Here is a 15,495-nt window from a genome sequence, read left to right on the forward strand (position 1 = left end):
GTTGTGTAACCTCGGAACACGCTGCTTTCAGAGCCCCTGCAGCGTGTCCTGATCCCACAAAAACAGGGGAAAGGAAAACCTGAGTAGAGATATTTCCAAGTACCTCGAAGATTTCAAACCCAGCAATATCCAGGATCCCAATGAAAGAGGCTCCCTGACGTTTGGTCCTGTCCAAGGCTTTGTTGATGCGGTGGACGAGCCAGCGGAACAGGCGCTCGTAGGTGGCCTTTGCCAAAGCTTCCACTGCAAAGTCCGCCTGAAAATCCAAACAGGAAAATTTATTTACCCTGGAAAAGCCATCAAAAGGACACAGACATGGATGTTATCCCAAATAACTCAGTAAAAGAAGCAGTTGGATGCAGTTAATACCAGTGAGGAACGAAAACAAGCAGTAGGAATGGTCTGGAGTTTGATCAATGTTAAGTTTTTTGGTTTTTTTTCTGAACTGTTCTACAAAAACAAAAGATTTCCAAGTATTTGATAATGTCACAACATGAAAGGATGAAACCAGGAGAAAGTCAAGGAAAGGGAAAGGTTTCTTCTATCCTACAAATGATTTTTACCATATAAGAACATTTCATAGTCGCAGTAAAGCTTAAACAGAGCAGCAAACACTCAAAGGCAATTTTCTTTGTTAGGAGCTAATGAGGATGAGGAAGCTTTTTTGGTCCTTGAAGCACCTTTTAAAGCTCACCTGTTCTTTGGTCTGGGCTTTCTGCACGTAGTCCCTGCCCACTTTGATGCGGGGGGTGAGGATGGCGCGGGTGAACTCCATGACGTTCATTCCCAGCAGGTGGCAGAGCTTCTGTGCGACTGCAGAGGGACACGGGGACAAAGGGAGGCACTGAGAGACCCTGCCCGGAGCCGGGCTCTGTCCCCAAGGCTGTGAGAGCCCTCCAGGGGGACACAGTCCTCGGGGAGCAGGGAAACACCACATTTCACCAGGGGCAGCTCATTAACAGCTCAGCTACAAGGGCTCATTTCCTTACTTTCAAAGGGAACCCCCAGGAAAGATGGGGACAGTATGGGGACATCACACATCAAAGCCAGCATCCTAAAGGTGGCTGAAAAACTGCACTGCAGGCAGCTGTGCCAGCACAAAGCAGGGAGCTGAGGACTCCCCACCCCTGGCAGTGCCCAAGGCCAGGTTGGAGCATCCAAGGTGTCCCTGCCCATGGCAGGGGGTGGAATGGGATAATCTTTAAGGTCCCTCCCAACCCAAACCAGTCTGGGATTCCAAGTATTTGACAGAATAACACCCCAGGCATCAGTGCACTTTAACAGCAGAATCCTCCTGATGTCATCCCATCATTTAAATAGTGCATTACCCACTCCAGCCCTACAGACTCCTGTTGCATCAATCCCTCCCCTAAACCCGTGGCCCAGGAGTTGGGTGGTTGTGATTCCACACTTCTAAAAATGACAGTGACGCCAAAGGTATTTTTAGGTCCAGGGAAGTGTTGCCCTTTAGCAGGAAGCTCTCCACACCACCCAGTAACTACTTGGCCCTTTTTCTTTATCATCTGATAGCTTCTTTTACTGTCAAAATTAAAATAAAAAGCTGTTTTTTCAAATTGGCATTGGAAAACAGACTTTCATACTAAATATATGAGAGTTGCTGCTGCATTATTTTTTTTCTTTAGTATTAAAAAACTATTATTGCTCTTTAATGCTGAGATTGCCTGGCCATATGTTCACTAGAAGGGTTCATGATGTGACACACAACCAGTGAAATTAGGGGAGTGCCACAAAATGAGCACTCCTCCACTTGAGCTACAAACAGGAGCATTTCTGGGCTCTGAATATAAAAATATGTACCAGCACATCAGATAAATCTCACAACCTCAGGGGCCAAGTAGAAACTGCTATCAGGATCTTTAAAACAAACAAACAAACAAAACAACAACTTGAAAATATTAAGTAGCTGGGATACTGTAAATGATATTTCCAGTGCAAGGAAGGAGGGTCCCCCCTCTCCCAGAGTACCCCAAATACCACACTCAGCTCCTTGCATAAACCAGGGACATGGAATTTACTGTCCCAGCCTTTCCAGTCAGTAAGAAGCTGTAGTTTAGGTGAGAATAACACCAATAAACCACAGCAGGTGTAATCCCAACCATCACATCTGCTGAGCCACTGAGGAGGCTGCAGCCAGCACTTCAACAGAATTCAGCAGAACAACTGGGGTGGAAGAGACCTCTCTGAGCTTCCTCTGAAGAAAACAATCCCACTTTGTCCTAAGTGACATTCCAAACTGCCACATCTAAGGGCAGGACTGGGTCATGTTATCTCAGCTGGATTCATCCTGCACTTTAAAATAAGCAACATTCATCTGAGGTGGAAGGGACCTCAAACATCACCCAGTTCCCACCCCTGCCACAGGCACCTCCTCGTTTGTAACGAGAAAGGGCCATTTAAAAGCTGTGACTGGAGAAAACCCTGACTGTCCAGACTCATGTTTTATTACTGCTGGGGTTTGGACAGAAAATTCTGAATTATAAAGACAAGATATTGAGGAGCTTCTATCAGAGGTGAACATGAACTTTATGAGATTGCTTTGAACTTCTGCCCTCTCAGCAGAAAGGTTCCTTCCCAATCTGGTGAGCACGAAATGATTCTCCAAGTACAGCTTCTCCATCCTCCTAACCCCCAAAGGCTCTGTGGCTTCTCTGACACCTGTACTTGAACCCAGCATTTGCTTATCTACCTTTACAATCCACAGGGGAGAATTTGTTTCCCATGTTCTTTGAATTGGTTCCCATCTCCACTGGCCACACAAACTCCTTCCCATCCACAGAGACAATACCTGACCTGTATCACTAAACAAGAGGAGTCCCTGTCAGGAAACACTGATTTCTCCAGAGGATGCAGGGAAACCCTCACAATGAGATGTGTCAAGAAAAGAGAGATCAGTTACACTCAATTTCTTCAGAAAGGTGCAATAGCACAGACCACATCACCAAATTTTTAAATACAAGAGGACAAAAATATGCTTTAATTGTGATCTGAGCTGTTCATCCTTTTGGCTTTAGAAGTGAGAATTTTGTATCCAGTACCATAAATATTCAAGAGTACCAATATATTATAGGCAGTGTTGTAATTCAGAACTGAAGACTAAAAACCAATGGCAATTCAACTAAAGTCAAGATAATCAAGAAGCACCTCTGTTTTTCCACATCACACCTTCCACATGGGCAATGACCCAGGTGGGCTCTCTAAACCAGCAGGAAAAGCCAAAAGATAAACTCCTCACTCATCTTTTCTCCTCACTGCAACACAAAAAGTGTCAAAAGCCAGGTCAGTAACTACTGACCTTTAATCCCCACCTGGGCAGCAACCACTGCCCTCAGAAAGGACAATTTTGGGCACTGCAAGTGACCAAAGGGACCCAGTGCTCAGCAATCTGGGACAGTCACAGAATGAGAGCCAGAGCTGTCCATGTTCCCACTGCTCTTCCCACTGGTGTCTCCTCTCCAAACTGTCTTTCCATGAAAATATTTTAAAGGCTGGCACTGAATCCTTAAATAAAAACCTCAAATGTGCCTCAGCGGCTTTTTTTTTTTTTTTTTTGGGTGGGGGAAGAAATATATCCTTCAAAATGCTGATTGCATTGCAGGCAGTGATAAATTCAGTGTCAGCCACACTGCCAGGACACTCCAGAAATCAGCCTGTTCTAAAAGCAGCATTCCTGTCTTCAGCCACTGCACCATGGAAGTTGTGCTTGGCTCCAGGGCTCTTATCATTGGCAACAAAACTGCTCTCAGCAACCAAAGAAAACAAACTGATTTAAGCATGAACTTCTTCCTAGGGCTTAAGTCTTTGGAGAGAGCAATAAACAAGATTACAACCCAAATACTTGTTCAAAGCTTAGCAGCAATGCAAACAGCACCAATTCCCCTGATGGACACTTGCATTTGTCTGCAGGAGGAGAGGAAAGGGGAGAGGTTTAGGAATTGCCTGTTGGTGCCATCAGCCCAAGCCTGGCCCCATTTTGGCCCAGAGCACTCCCAAGGAAGCTCAGTGCTGCTCTGGGCTTGGCAAGATGTGCACTGGACAAAGGGCAGGGAGAGAACTCAGCACAAGTCAAAGGACACCCTGCAGATGTGAGCAGCTCACCAGTGTTCTCTGGCATGGAGGCCTGGTCTGTGTTCCTCTCCTTCTTGAAGGAAATGTTCCCAAACTGCAGCACTGAGGACACCACTTTCAGCATTGCTGTGATAACAAGAGACATGTGCATCAGTTTCATGGCACAGGGCTCAGCTGAGCAAATTTTTCTTCTGCTTCTTGTGTCATTTTCCTTCCAGATTCCAAGGAGCAGTTCAGGGAGGAAATACAGTTTGTACTGTGCTTTTTGGGCAAATGGCTTGAATTCAACTCCAGTTAGAGTTAAGCAACCATTTTCTTCAGGCTGTCAAAGACACTGAAGCAACATTAAATTTGGTGACATTAAATTAGCAGGGTGTGTATGTGTGTGTAAAAGAGGGAAAAGGACACTCTGAAAATTCCAGAGGTCCCGTAACTTACACAAGATCTCGTCGTGTGAAAAGCCCATGATGTGCATGGCTTCCATTGTCTCCTGGAAGTTATCCTTGTCTTGTTGCCCAGGGATGGGGATGTAACCATTAGATAAAAATCTGTAATTGTTAAATCCTTCAAGCAGCAGGTCAGCTGTGTTGGGGGGAAGGGGAAAAGACAGAAAAATAAGCTCAGAAATTCTGTTCACACCCACCCGTGCTCTGTTCTCACTCAATTCCCCAGCTCTGCTTTAGGAAATCAGCTCCTCAGATATGGCTACAAGCCAGGACAGAAGCTTCTGAAACCCTAAAAATAAAAGTGCACCCCCCAAGCTGAGGCCAGACTGAGATTCTCTCTCTGCAGCAACCTCCATGAGCTCTTTAATGCATTAAACCACCCCACAGACCATTACCCAGATCTAGCATCATCTCAAATCCTCATCTGGTATATCCTAAAAGGAAAATCTCTACTGAAAGGTAACAGACCCAGGCAGAAATGGATCTGGGATTGATGACCAAATCAAGGATGCTGAGCACCAGCTTATCTCATACAGGAGGGGTGGATCAGTTCTCTGAAGTCTCTATCTTTATTAGCTTCACTTATCACAACCCACCAGAAATTCCCAAGGAGGGAAAAAAAACCCACAGAGAGTTGGGATAACCACCCCAGCACTGCAATGGCTTGAAGAAAGCCCCAAGGTTTCACTAAGTTTGGGTAAAATTCCTTTGGAGGCTGGGGGAGATGGGGCTGCCTCTGCTGAGCGGGGCTGGCTGTTTTCAGCTGGGAACTTTGCAGCTCCAATGCAGGAACCCCCAGCCAGAGCCTGCCCAGGCTGGGCTTTGGCATGGAGGAGACATTGGCTTGAACTGCCACAGTGGCTCCCAGCACATCTGACAGGACACAGGAGCTACTGCAGAGCAAAGCCTCCTGGCCTCTCCTTCTTTTAAAACTCACCAGTCACGACCAAAGAATAATTCAAATCCACCCCACCCCACTGAAACAACAACTGCAGCACCCAACAGGCTTCAAACTGGTACTCCCAGCTTACACTTGAGGTGCTCCCCTGCTCCAGCCAGGAGCTGGTAGAAGATGTGGAACGTCCGCTCGTCCTTGGCCTGGCGGACAGCACGAGACTTCTCCAGCAAGTCTGGAACACCTGGAGTCAAGGCTTTGCTTAAAACAGAGCAAACAAGAGCTCCAAAGCAGGCTATGGAATCAGTGTGAGAGAAAAGAGAATTTTAGGAGTAATGTCCAGGCAGCTGGGGCTGTCCCTGGATCCCCAGCAGTGCCCAAGGCCAGGCTGGACAGGGGAAGGTGGCCCTGCCATGGCAGGGATGGGCTTTAAGGTCCCTCCCAACCCAAACCAGTCTGGCATTCTGTGACTGGACCAGGTCCAATATGAACTTTTAGTGACTAAGTAAGATATTTCCAGCTGACATGGGTAGAAACCCACTTTTCACTGCAGCAAACTCTTGACATTTTAACACTCTCATCCCTTGGCTGTTTTTCCCTGCATCCCCCTGCATTCCCTTCCAGCCACCGCTGTCAGCCATGGACCAGCTGCAGTTTTGGTGAGGAGGAGCTGCCATCCTTCTCCATCACTTCTATTGAGGTCATAGCTGAACTGTTAAGCCCAAAAACACAGCAGCTGCTAAACTCAGAAATCCTTTATCATCCCAAGTGCATTTCTCAGTCCTTCCATAACAATCCACATTGCCTTTAAACAGCTCCCAAATTCAATTTCTGCAGCAGGTAGTGCCTGATTAGCTGCCATGAGCTGTAATCTTATTTAATTTTTTTATTTCTTGATATTCCATATTGTAAAGCAAATGTAGGACAGGGATTTGAAATGACAGTGAGTTCCTGTGATGAAGAAGAAATTCCCCAAGAGTTAAATCCTCCTGTTTTCACAAAGCTCTGGGCAAAACAATTCATCTGGACTTTCCTAAAAGCTGCTTTCATTCCTGTGCTGTAGTGAATGAAAAAAAAACCACTTATCATTGCAGCATATTTTGAATAACTATAGATCTTTCCCAGCCTTATTGGGAAATCACATTTTCTGACAATTCCAAACATTCAATGCACTTCAGATCAAGCAGTTTCGAAACACAGCAACCAAATGGAAACTTAACTCCAGCATTGTTTATGATCAATATTCACTTAATGTTGTTCATCAAGACTTCCAACATCATCATTTTATGACCACTCCACTGCTATTCTCCCAGAAAACTCAAAATTACACAATACATTTTTAACACTTCAGGGAGGGGCTTTCAGTGCCAGTATTTTTACTCGGTTTTACACTCATAAATAAAACAAATCTTAGAGCTAAAACCAAATTTGCTTTGGTTTTAATTATAATTAATTAAGAACAATAGAAAGCCTTGTGTTATTGAACCTTCAGGGGTACCTATTAGAGCTGAGCAAGCAGGAAGTGGCCCAGCTCTGCCCCTGGACCAGGAGCATCCCTCTCCAGGCAGGGGCTGCTCCCAGCCAAGCTCTGGCACCAGCACAGGCTCAGCTCTTCCTTAGGAAGGAGTTGAGGGATTTTCAGAAATGTTCCCAGAGCAAAAACATTTTATATGGTTTCCCTTTTTAACACACCCTGGGTTTAAGGCCAGTCTGAAAATCCTGCAGGTTTCAGAGTGTGGAATTTGGGAGTTGAGGATTTCCAAGCACGAGGAAGCTGCTGAATCTGTGATATTTGATCAGTTATTTTGAAACAGAGGAAGAGATGGGTGCTGTCAAAGGAATGTCCAACCTTTCACTGCATTCCAATGAATTCTAGGGTTAAAAGCAAAACAAAGCAGGGAAGCTGCCTTTTGTAAGGATGTGGCAGGAAAAAGGATACAGGTCTCAATGTTGGCCCCAACAATGTAACCAGTGACATCGAAGTTAATCCTGATGAATTTGCCCTGCAAAGAAAAGATTTTTTCATAATTACTTTTTTTTTTTTTAAATTCTAATTAAGACAATGTTGCCCATAACAAACATAATCCAAATGCATTCATGGATCCAGGATTTCCCAAGTTCAAAGGAAACCTTTCCCCTTCCATGGGCTCAGCCCTCATTCCAACAGCGCGGGCTGCACACAAACACACTCCAAAGACTGAGAACTCCTAGTGCAGATTTATTTGGAATCTGGACTTAGGAAAAACCCCTCTGAATGTGAGGCTCAACTTTCCCTGAGCAAACCCTCTGGCTGAGGTGGGAAGCAATGCTGAGATTCCAGGTGTGCACATTTCTGTAGCATCTTCTGGTGCCTGAAGGGGCTTCAGCTCCTGGATCTCAGGTGCTGCCTGGCCCCAAAGATTTCTTCTTCCTTTTCCAAAAGGCTTCCATGGCCTCTGTTCAGCTCATCCAAGGGCTGAATTCTGTTGACACCATCACAGCACTGAGCCCAGGGCTTTGGAAAAACCACATCAGAGGGAACACATTCAGTGCTGTCACATAAATCCAGCAAGCTCACTCTCCTGTCCAATGCAAACCAGAGATTTATTCCCTGGAACACAAGAGAACTGCCTTTGGTTAAAGAAAAATGGGGAAAAAATAAAATCCATTGGCCACTGGGCTTCTCTGAGTCCTCCCTGGGTTATCAGGAGCAGGGGAAGGCTGTCAAACCTGCATGGCTGAACAACACCACCTCTCACTTCGTGGGAGGAGAGAGATTTTTTTAAAGTCAGGTTTTAAAATGGCTGTTAAAGATGATTTTTTTTCTGCATGAGATGAGACCATCTGGAATGAATTATACTTGTTCCTTTATGAAAACAGAGCTGGAGCCATCAGAGTGATTATGTTCATGATGGCAATGCAGAACTCAAAATAACACAAACCAGATGCTAACATCTTTTAGGGGAAAAAGTATTCTCATTAAATTAGTACAGTCTCTGATGGATTCAAGACAGGTAACAAAGTAGGATCATTGTGCAGTGAAACCTGTTGATGTTATAAATCCTGTACCCAGCTTCTATAAGCATCAGGAAACATTACAAATAACAGGGCTGTAAAATTTAAAAAGCTGAATTGCCACAGAACTGTGCTCTCCCTTCTCAGCTCCAAGGGCTGATGGATTTAGTCATACAGTTTTCCAGAATTCTTATCATGGAGTTGAGTTCATGCATTATAAATCCAAGCAACTGTTGAAATGTCAAAGGCAGACAAGAAATCTTTCATTTGTTCTGTAAATTTTAGTGCTGTTCTCACAAGCAAAAAGATTTAATGCCTCCTGTACACTTTTGAAGTTGTACTAAAAACATCTTCTCCCTGAAATAAGAGATGGCTTTTTTTTTTTCCCTTCAAAGTAAAGGAAGTTCTAAGAAGTGGTAAAAAGCTATTTATTCATCCTGAGTTCCACCACAATTTTTAAAACAATGGAACCCATCAGAAGTGGTTATCAGCCACCAAAACACTCTGTGAACAGCAGGCAGGGACCCAACATAAACATGGAGCAGCTACAGCAGTGCCTGACACCTGGGCTAAGTCACACAGTGGCTCTTTGACCTTCCTGCAGTAAATCAGTACATTTAGATGGGTTTTATGTGCAAGCTCTGCATTTCTGTAGGATTCAGGATGTTCTCTCCAATCCACTCAATGGATAAAGTCACAGCTATGACAAGAAGGCAGCAGGCTTTGCCACTTCCACGGGGATGCCACCACAGTCCTTCCCTTCTCACAGCAGCCCAGCAGGATTTGTGCACACAAGCCCCAGCTCAGCTGGATTTGTTAGATTATGAATTGCTGTCAGCTCAGGGATGGCTGGAGTTAGAATGAAATCATTGCCAAGAGCCAGTGAGGAGGTGTCTTCAGTGACCCCAAAAATGCAGAAGGCTTTATAAGAGAACCTGGATTCATGGAGGAAGAGAACAGAGCAATCTGCTGATACTAATCAGAGAAACACCTAAAACAGGTAATTTCCCCACAAACAGCAATCAGATTTCCAGACTCTGGGGAAGCAGGTACTCACAAAACGGGAGGAGTTGTCGTTTTTCACTGTCTTTGCATTCCCAAAGGATTCCAGGATGGGGTTGGCCTGAAGAAGCTGCCGCTCCAGCTCCCCCTAAAAACCACACAGACAGAAAACCAAAGAGATTTATCACAGAGCACCTGTGCAGGGCCCAAGCATTCTGCCTCTCCTGACAGTCACTTCCCCTGGCTGTGGCAGTGCCACCACTCCTGAAGGGGATTCTCCTCCTTCCCCTCCTGCCAAACCTGCAGAGGCTCTTCCATCCAGGGGTGAACGTGGCTGGATTTTTGGTGGTGTTTTTCTGGGTGGGGTTTGTTTATTAAAACACACACAGAGACACACACAAACAGAGCAGGGACCAGATAGGACTTGATGGATGTTGAAAGTCACTGAAGATGGGAAAGAAAACTCACATTTAGGGCTAATGAAATCAGGCACAGACCTTGAGTGCTTAAGGGAAGAAACCAATTTAAGTGATTCAGGGTTTTAGATTTAAACTTGGTGCTGACAATGCAGCTACCTCAGAACACCTATTTTCAAGCTCAGAAATACCTACTTTCAAACTCACTTTCAGATGAGTGAAACTCCCCTCAGTCAGCCAGACTGAAACTCCTCTCATTGCATCACCCCTGACCTGCCCACACCTGCGAGGGCCAGAGCAGCACAGCAGCACTGAGCAACACCAATTACAAACTCTGCTTTCACATTGCTCAATCCAGCCAGCATTGCTCGGGATGTTTCATGCATTTGTTCAATGTTTCTGTAAGTTCTGGCCAATGAGTTTAGAATTTGAAGTTCTTATCTCGAGGAAATTGCACAACAGCTTTTACAAGTGCTGTCTGTGAGTGAGTCTGGTAACAAAAAAAGTCTGTGCTGCTTTCCAAGAGCCCAGGAGGCACAAATGTACACAGGAAAATATATTGTCTTCTTGCTCTGAAGGATGGTTTTGGGGGAAAAAAAATTAAGTGAAGCTGTCTGGAATGTAGTCTCCAAATCTGACATTTGTGTTCATGAACCTGCTTTTTCCAATTATTTATAGGCTTGATGAATAAAGGCCCCAGAGCAAGCATCAAAGAACAGGAAGCACTGAGTCTCCTAAGGCTTCCACACGGGGTCAATTCTTAGACAGGAATTTTAAAAACTCACTACTTAACACCTAAAATAGTTTTATTTGTATATTGAAATATATTTCAAGCTCTCCTGGAAATAAATGGCTGCTCCTTCTTTAATGTGACCTCAAGTTATCTGCTCAGAAGTTGCTTACTTCCAAATGCATTCCCTTTGGGACTCTGCATTCCCTGAATTCTGGGCTAAGTAAAGAAGGAATAAATGCAGAAGGAATAAATGTGAGTCTTAGAGCATACCCAGCAGTGCCATGGCAGGGCTGCTGAGGTGACAGTTTAAAAGCACTTTGACAAAAACCCTGCAACTGGACAGAATCTGGGTGCCTGCTATACCCACTGTGTGCTGTCTGCAATTGATATTCCTCAAATTTCCTGTCTCAGATCCTGGGAATGCTCCCACCTTCCCTCCCCTCTCCCTCCTGCAGCCACACCAGGATCCAAGGGAACACTCATTCCCTCTTCACTGATCTGGGATAAACCCCTGCATGTCCAGCAAAGGCAGGGAGTGTGGCACAGCTGGCATGTCCAGCTCTGAAATATTTTGGGAAAGAAATCCCCTTCCTGCACAGTGACTGCTCCGTGGGCACGGCTGTGTCCCACCAGCACCGCCTGGGCTGGGGCTGTGAATAAACCTGGAATAAACCAGCACAGAATGTGGATACACACATTTATCCCAAGCCTCTGCTGGAGGCAGCAAGGGCTCAGCAGCTCGTTTTTCCACCATCTCTGAGGAGCTGAAGGAAGCAGTTGGATGCTGAGCTGTGGGTGAGAACCATGGGAACGAGCAGCGCTCGGTGCTGCACACACACACTCGTCACAGCTGGCACCAAGGAAAGCACACCCCTCACTGTGGGAGCCTCCTGAGCTGGGACTGCTCCTCTCTCCACAGACTGCTTTCAGCCAAAAGCTCCTTCAGAAGAGCTCGGTGCTCTGCAAAGACACTGAGCTCCAGAGACACGGCTCCTGCGTAGGCACCTCCCCAGCACTTGGAAAAAGCAGGATGGGAAGTGTGGGAGAAGCGAGGTCATGCAAGAGCTCATGCAGGCACCACGAAGACAAGGCCAGGTTATTGCCTCAGTTTCTGCAAAACCAGCAGCCCAGTGAGTGGGTCTGGGGGAGGCCTGGGGCAGGCAGGGGAAGGAAGCTCCATGCTACTCACATACAACAGGGATCCAGTCTGGAGTTCCAAATGACATTGAAACAGAGATGTTAATGATTCCATGCCTTATGCAGTATCAACAGCTCGAGATCAGCATTTTCCACAGACACAGTTAAAATGTTCACCAACAAATGTTTTATGTCAAGCCTGGCATGCCAGCTCTAAGCAAAAGGAGGGTTAAACCAAACACCACTCTGTCTGGTTTTGGACTTGACAAATATCTTAGTAAAAACCCTTCAAACTGCCTGATGTGTGCATGGAGGGAGGATTAAGTTAAACACTAGGAATGTCTGCAGCTTCTGAAAATGAGACCATGGGCTCAGACACACAGTTGGGTTGCAGAGGTTTATCGTGTACCACACACTCCCAGAGGCACCACAGCTGTCCAGGGATTGAGTTTTGCTTCCAATATATAACACCTGAAGGTTCCTTTCCTATTCCCCTTTGCACTGCAGTTACACTGCACTGATCAGCTTCAGAGAAATGCAAGGGGGGAATTCTCCCAGCTGAACTAACCCAGGGGAGCTGCCTCAGTTTCCCTGATTACCCCCTGAGGGGCTGGGGCAAAGCTTCTTCTTTATTTAAAAGCTGATGCCCAGCACAAAGGTATCACCCACCAGCTCAGGTCAGAGTGGGGCATTTATCATGGGGCAGCAATTGTTTATCTCCTTCCACAGTCCTGCCCTCAACTTCCACCTGAGCCTCCTCCAGGTGAGCTCTGGAGGTGGATCCTGGGGGGATCAGGAGATGGGATGGGCAGTGTTACCTGCCCAGCTCCAGCCAAGCTGAGCAGTGAGAGCTGCTGGAGCTCAAATGATCAAACATTCATTCAGGCACCAGATCCCACTCTGCTCTCACCACCTGTCCTAAAAAGTCAGGGGAAACTCTTGATTTCAAAAGGCTTTTGGTTATGCCAAACCTTTTACACTTGAGATCAAAGTCTTCATTGGTGTTTTGCAAAGCTGTAAAAATATTCAGACAAAACACTTAATCCAAAGAGTTTGGTAGCTTCCATTAATCAAATATTTTATTTAGTGCTTTGTTTAATAATTAAAAAGTGTTCTGCACTCTCTCAGCAGCACATTACCCAATATACACACGGTATTTGGAGGAGAGTGGCTGGAGAGAGGGAAAACCTTTCATTTCAGGGCTTAGAAGTGGTTAAAATCCTTTGCAATGCTGAGAAACTCATGAGCTGCTCACTCTTCCCTCTCTCACAGCCAGTTAAAAATATTTCCAAAATTCTCTATTAGCTGTGTGTTCCTTCACAGTTTCCCACATTATCAGCACAAAGAGAAGAATATACATCAGTTCTCCTACATAACTTTAAAAGCATTAAAAAAAACCACTTGCCTGGTGTTTCACGGGTTTGGGTGATTCGGGCTGTTCATTGCAAACAAACAAATGATAAGTTAGCAAGCAGGCATTCCAGCTGCATGTCACATCCCAAATTAGCACTGTCAGCACGTTTAACCACACACTCACTTCACAGAAAGTTTCACAGAAACTGCCCAAATTCATTTTAGAACAGAAGTTATTGGCATGTGCAAAACACTGCACCCTGTGTTTATGCAAGGACTAATTAAAGCCAGGATGACAGAGGCCCTGAGCAGCGAGGGAAAGGGCAGGAATTGCATTATTGGGGCACCACTTTCAATCCCCACCAGCACTGGGGAGCCCTGGGCACTGCGGCTGCTGGGGATGGAGGAGATCATCACTGTCCTTCAGCACCCACACAGGGCATGGAACAACACCAGGGAGGTGACACCAAGGAGTCAGGGGTCTTGGTTTTGCACTGTGCTACAAATATTTAAGAAATGCAAATCCACATTCAAGACAAGACCTTTGCTTCTTTCTTTCAAGCACCACCATGAACAGCAGCACAACCTTACACTGGAAATTTTGCCAGCAAGAAGGGAAAGGGAACATGAAGGTAATAAAGTAAAATAAAAACCCTTCAGAGTTTAAATCTGCACAGCTTCAGCAGAAATTTTCAATTCCATTCTTTCCTCCTTGGCTCAGCCTGTGAGTTTAATAATCTTAAACTTCATATCTGAGAGCCTGAGGCAAAATACTGTGGAGAAACACACACAACAAGAGATTTTTATGCCAAGCCAAATGTACTCCCTCTTTCTGTGACTCTCATTTTATTAGTGCAGAATGGCAGATTTTGACAGAGGTCTGCAGAGCAGCCAGCAGAGGTTTGGCTTGGTCAGGTAAGCAATGGGAATTTTCAAAGGTGCACTCTACCTGCCAAGAAAAGAACTGCCCCTCCTGGAATCATGGGGAAGGACAGGAACACCTCAGAATTCAGAGGAGTTCCATTTATTTCTATTTAGAAAAGATGAATTGCACTCTTGGGTGTCCGTTCTTGTCCTACTAGAACCAGAACTGAGCACAATCAGGCACAGATTTAATTTCTCTGTGTTTCAATTAGGGCAGTTAAAGCCCATTTGGGAAACCCAGGGGAGCTTTGGCCTGAGTGATCCTGTCTCAGGTCCTGTCCTTCAAAAACTGATTCTGTTTCTTTAGAAATTAACAAAACAACTTAAGCAATTCAGCAATTCAGCTACCAAGGCAAACACAGCCACTGAAAGCAATCATTAACCTGAAAGTACCAGTAATGAGTTCTAAAGTCTAAAATAGCACCAACATGAAAGCTGGGTTTAGTGAAAATAGAGGCAGTTTGGGGTGAGAACACTTTGGGGAAATCCTAAAGTCTCTTCCAGGGCCTAAAGAGGATCCAGGAGAGCTGGAGAGGGACTGGGGACAAGGGATGGAGGGACAGGACACAGGGAATGGTCTGAAGCTGAAGAAGGGCAGGGCTGGATGGGATATTGGGAAGGAATTACTTCCCTGGGAGCGTGGGCAGGGCTGGCACAGGGTGCCCAGAGCAGCTGGGGCTGTCCCTGGATCCCTGGCAGTGCCCAAGGCCAGGCTGGACATTGGGGCTGGAGCAGCCTGGGACAGGGGAAGGTGTCCCTGCCATGGCAGGAGAGCTGCATCATCTTTAGCATCCCTTCCAAGCCATCCTGGGATTCTGTGATCTGACTTGATTTAAAGGTTTCACCATGCAAGGCTCACTTTCACCCCACCTTCAGACCCTAGAGGAGTTCATTTATAACCCACTGCAGGCACCTCTGCCTCCCCTCCACTGCTCAGCACAGCCCAGCCTCTATTCCCAGTTTTAGGGACTGCTGCAGTCCCACCTGGCTCTGCCAAATCCCATCTTTACTGAAGTTTCTCGTGTACATTTCTATCAGCATCACCTCCTGCCCACACTTCCAAGACAACATCTTGGGATTACTCAGGAATGAGCCACTGGGGCCACAGATTCCAACACTCAAAAACCAGGAATTGTTGCTATTCAGGCTGAAATTCCAGCCCCTGTCTTAGTGACACCATTTCCAAGGATGATGTGCTAAGGGCTGTGCAGGACTTTGTCAGTTCTAAGGAAAGAGATTTCAGAATAGAAAAGCCCCATGGGCAGGCAGCTGGATGCCAACCATGCCAGGCTGTGTAGAGGGAGAACATTTCCCAGTTCACAGAGGCTGAACACTTCCCATCCCAGCTGGAGAAGGTACCTGGTGAGCCCCATCAGTGCTGCTCTGAGGTGGCACACTGGGCTCCTTTGGTTTGTTCTATTTTTACAGCACTCCATCAGGCAAATCAAAGTTAACCCCAGGCTTAGCATACAAATTGCTTCATTTAAAAAAATAATCAATGAGACATTC

At 45.8% G+C, this 15,495-nt stretch overlaps 1 protein-coding gene across 4 annotated transcripts in view; it reads right to left on the reverse strand.

Moving 5' to 3' along the window:
- The window catches only part of MYH10 (myosin heavy chain 10), an 85,592-nt gene that overhangs the window by 28,107 nt on the left and 41,990 nt on the right, over nt 1-15,495 (reverse strand). For 2 of the 4 annotated variants that reach the window (XM_015645783.2, XM_015645786.1), the window contains 8 exons: nt 13,115-13,144; nt 9,479-9,571; nt 7,367-7,430; nt 5,564-5,662; nt 4,525-4,668; nt 4,117-4,212; nt 695-813; nt 104-256 (listed from right to left, as the gene is read on the reverse strand). In XM_015645783.2, the coding sequence (XP_015501269.1) occupies nt 104-256; nt 695-813; nt 4,117-4,212; nt 4,525-4,668; nt 5,564-5,662; nt 7,367-7,430; nt 9,479-9,571; nt 13,115-13,144 (798 nt within the window). The remainder of the gene's footprint in view (nt 1-103; nt 257-694; nt 814-4,116; nt 4,213-4,524; nt 4,669-5,563; nt 5,663-7,366; nt 7,431-9,478; nt 9,572-13,114; nt 13,145-15,495) is intronic. The other 2 variants (XM_015645785.2, XM_015645787.1) reach the window with 1 other exon arrangement.

This window comes from Parus major, chromosome 18, assembly GCF_001522545.3.
Source record: "Parus major isolate Abel chromosome 18, Parus_major1.1, whole genome shotgun sequence".
Lineage (NCBI taxonomy): Eukaryota > Metazoa > Chordata > Aves > Passeriformes > Paridae > Parus > Parus major.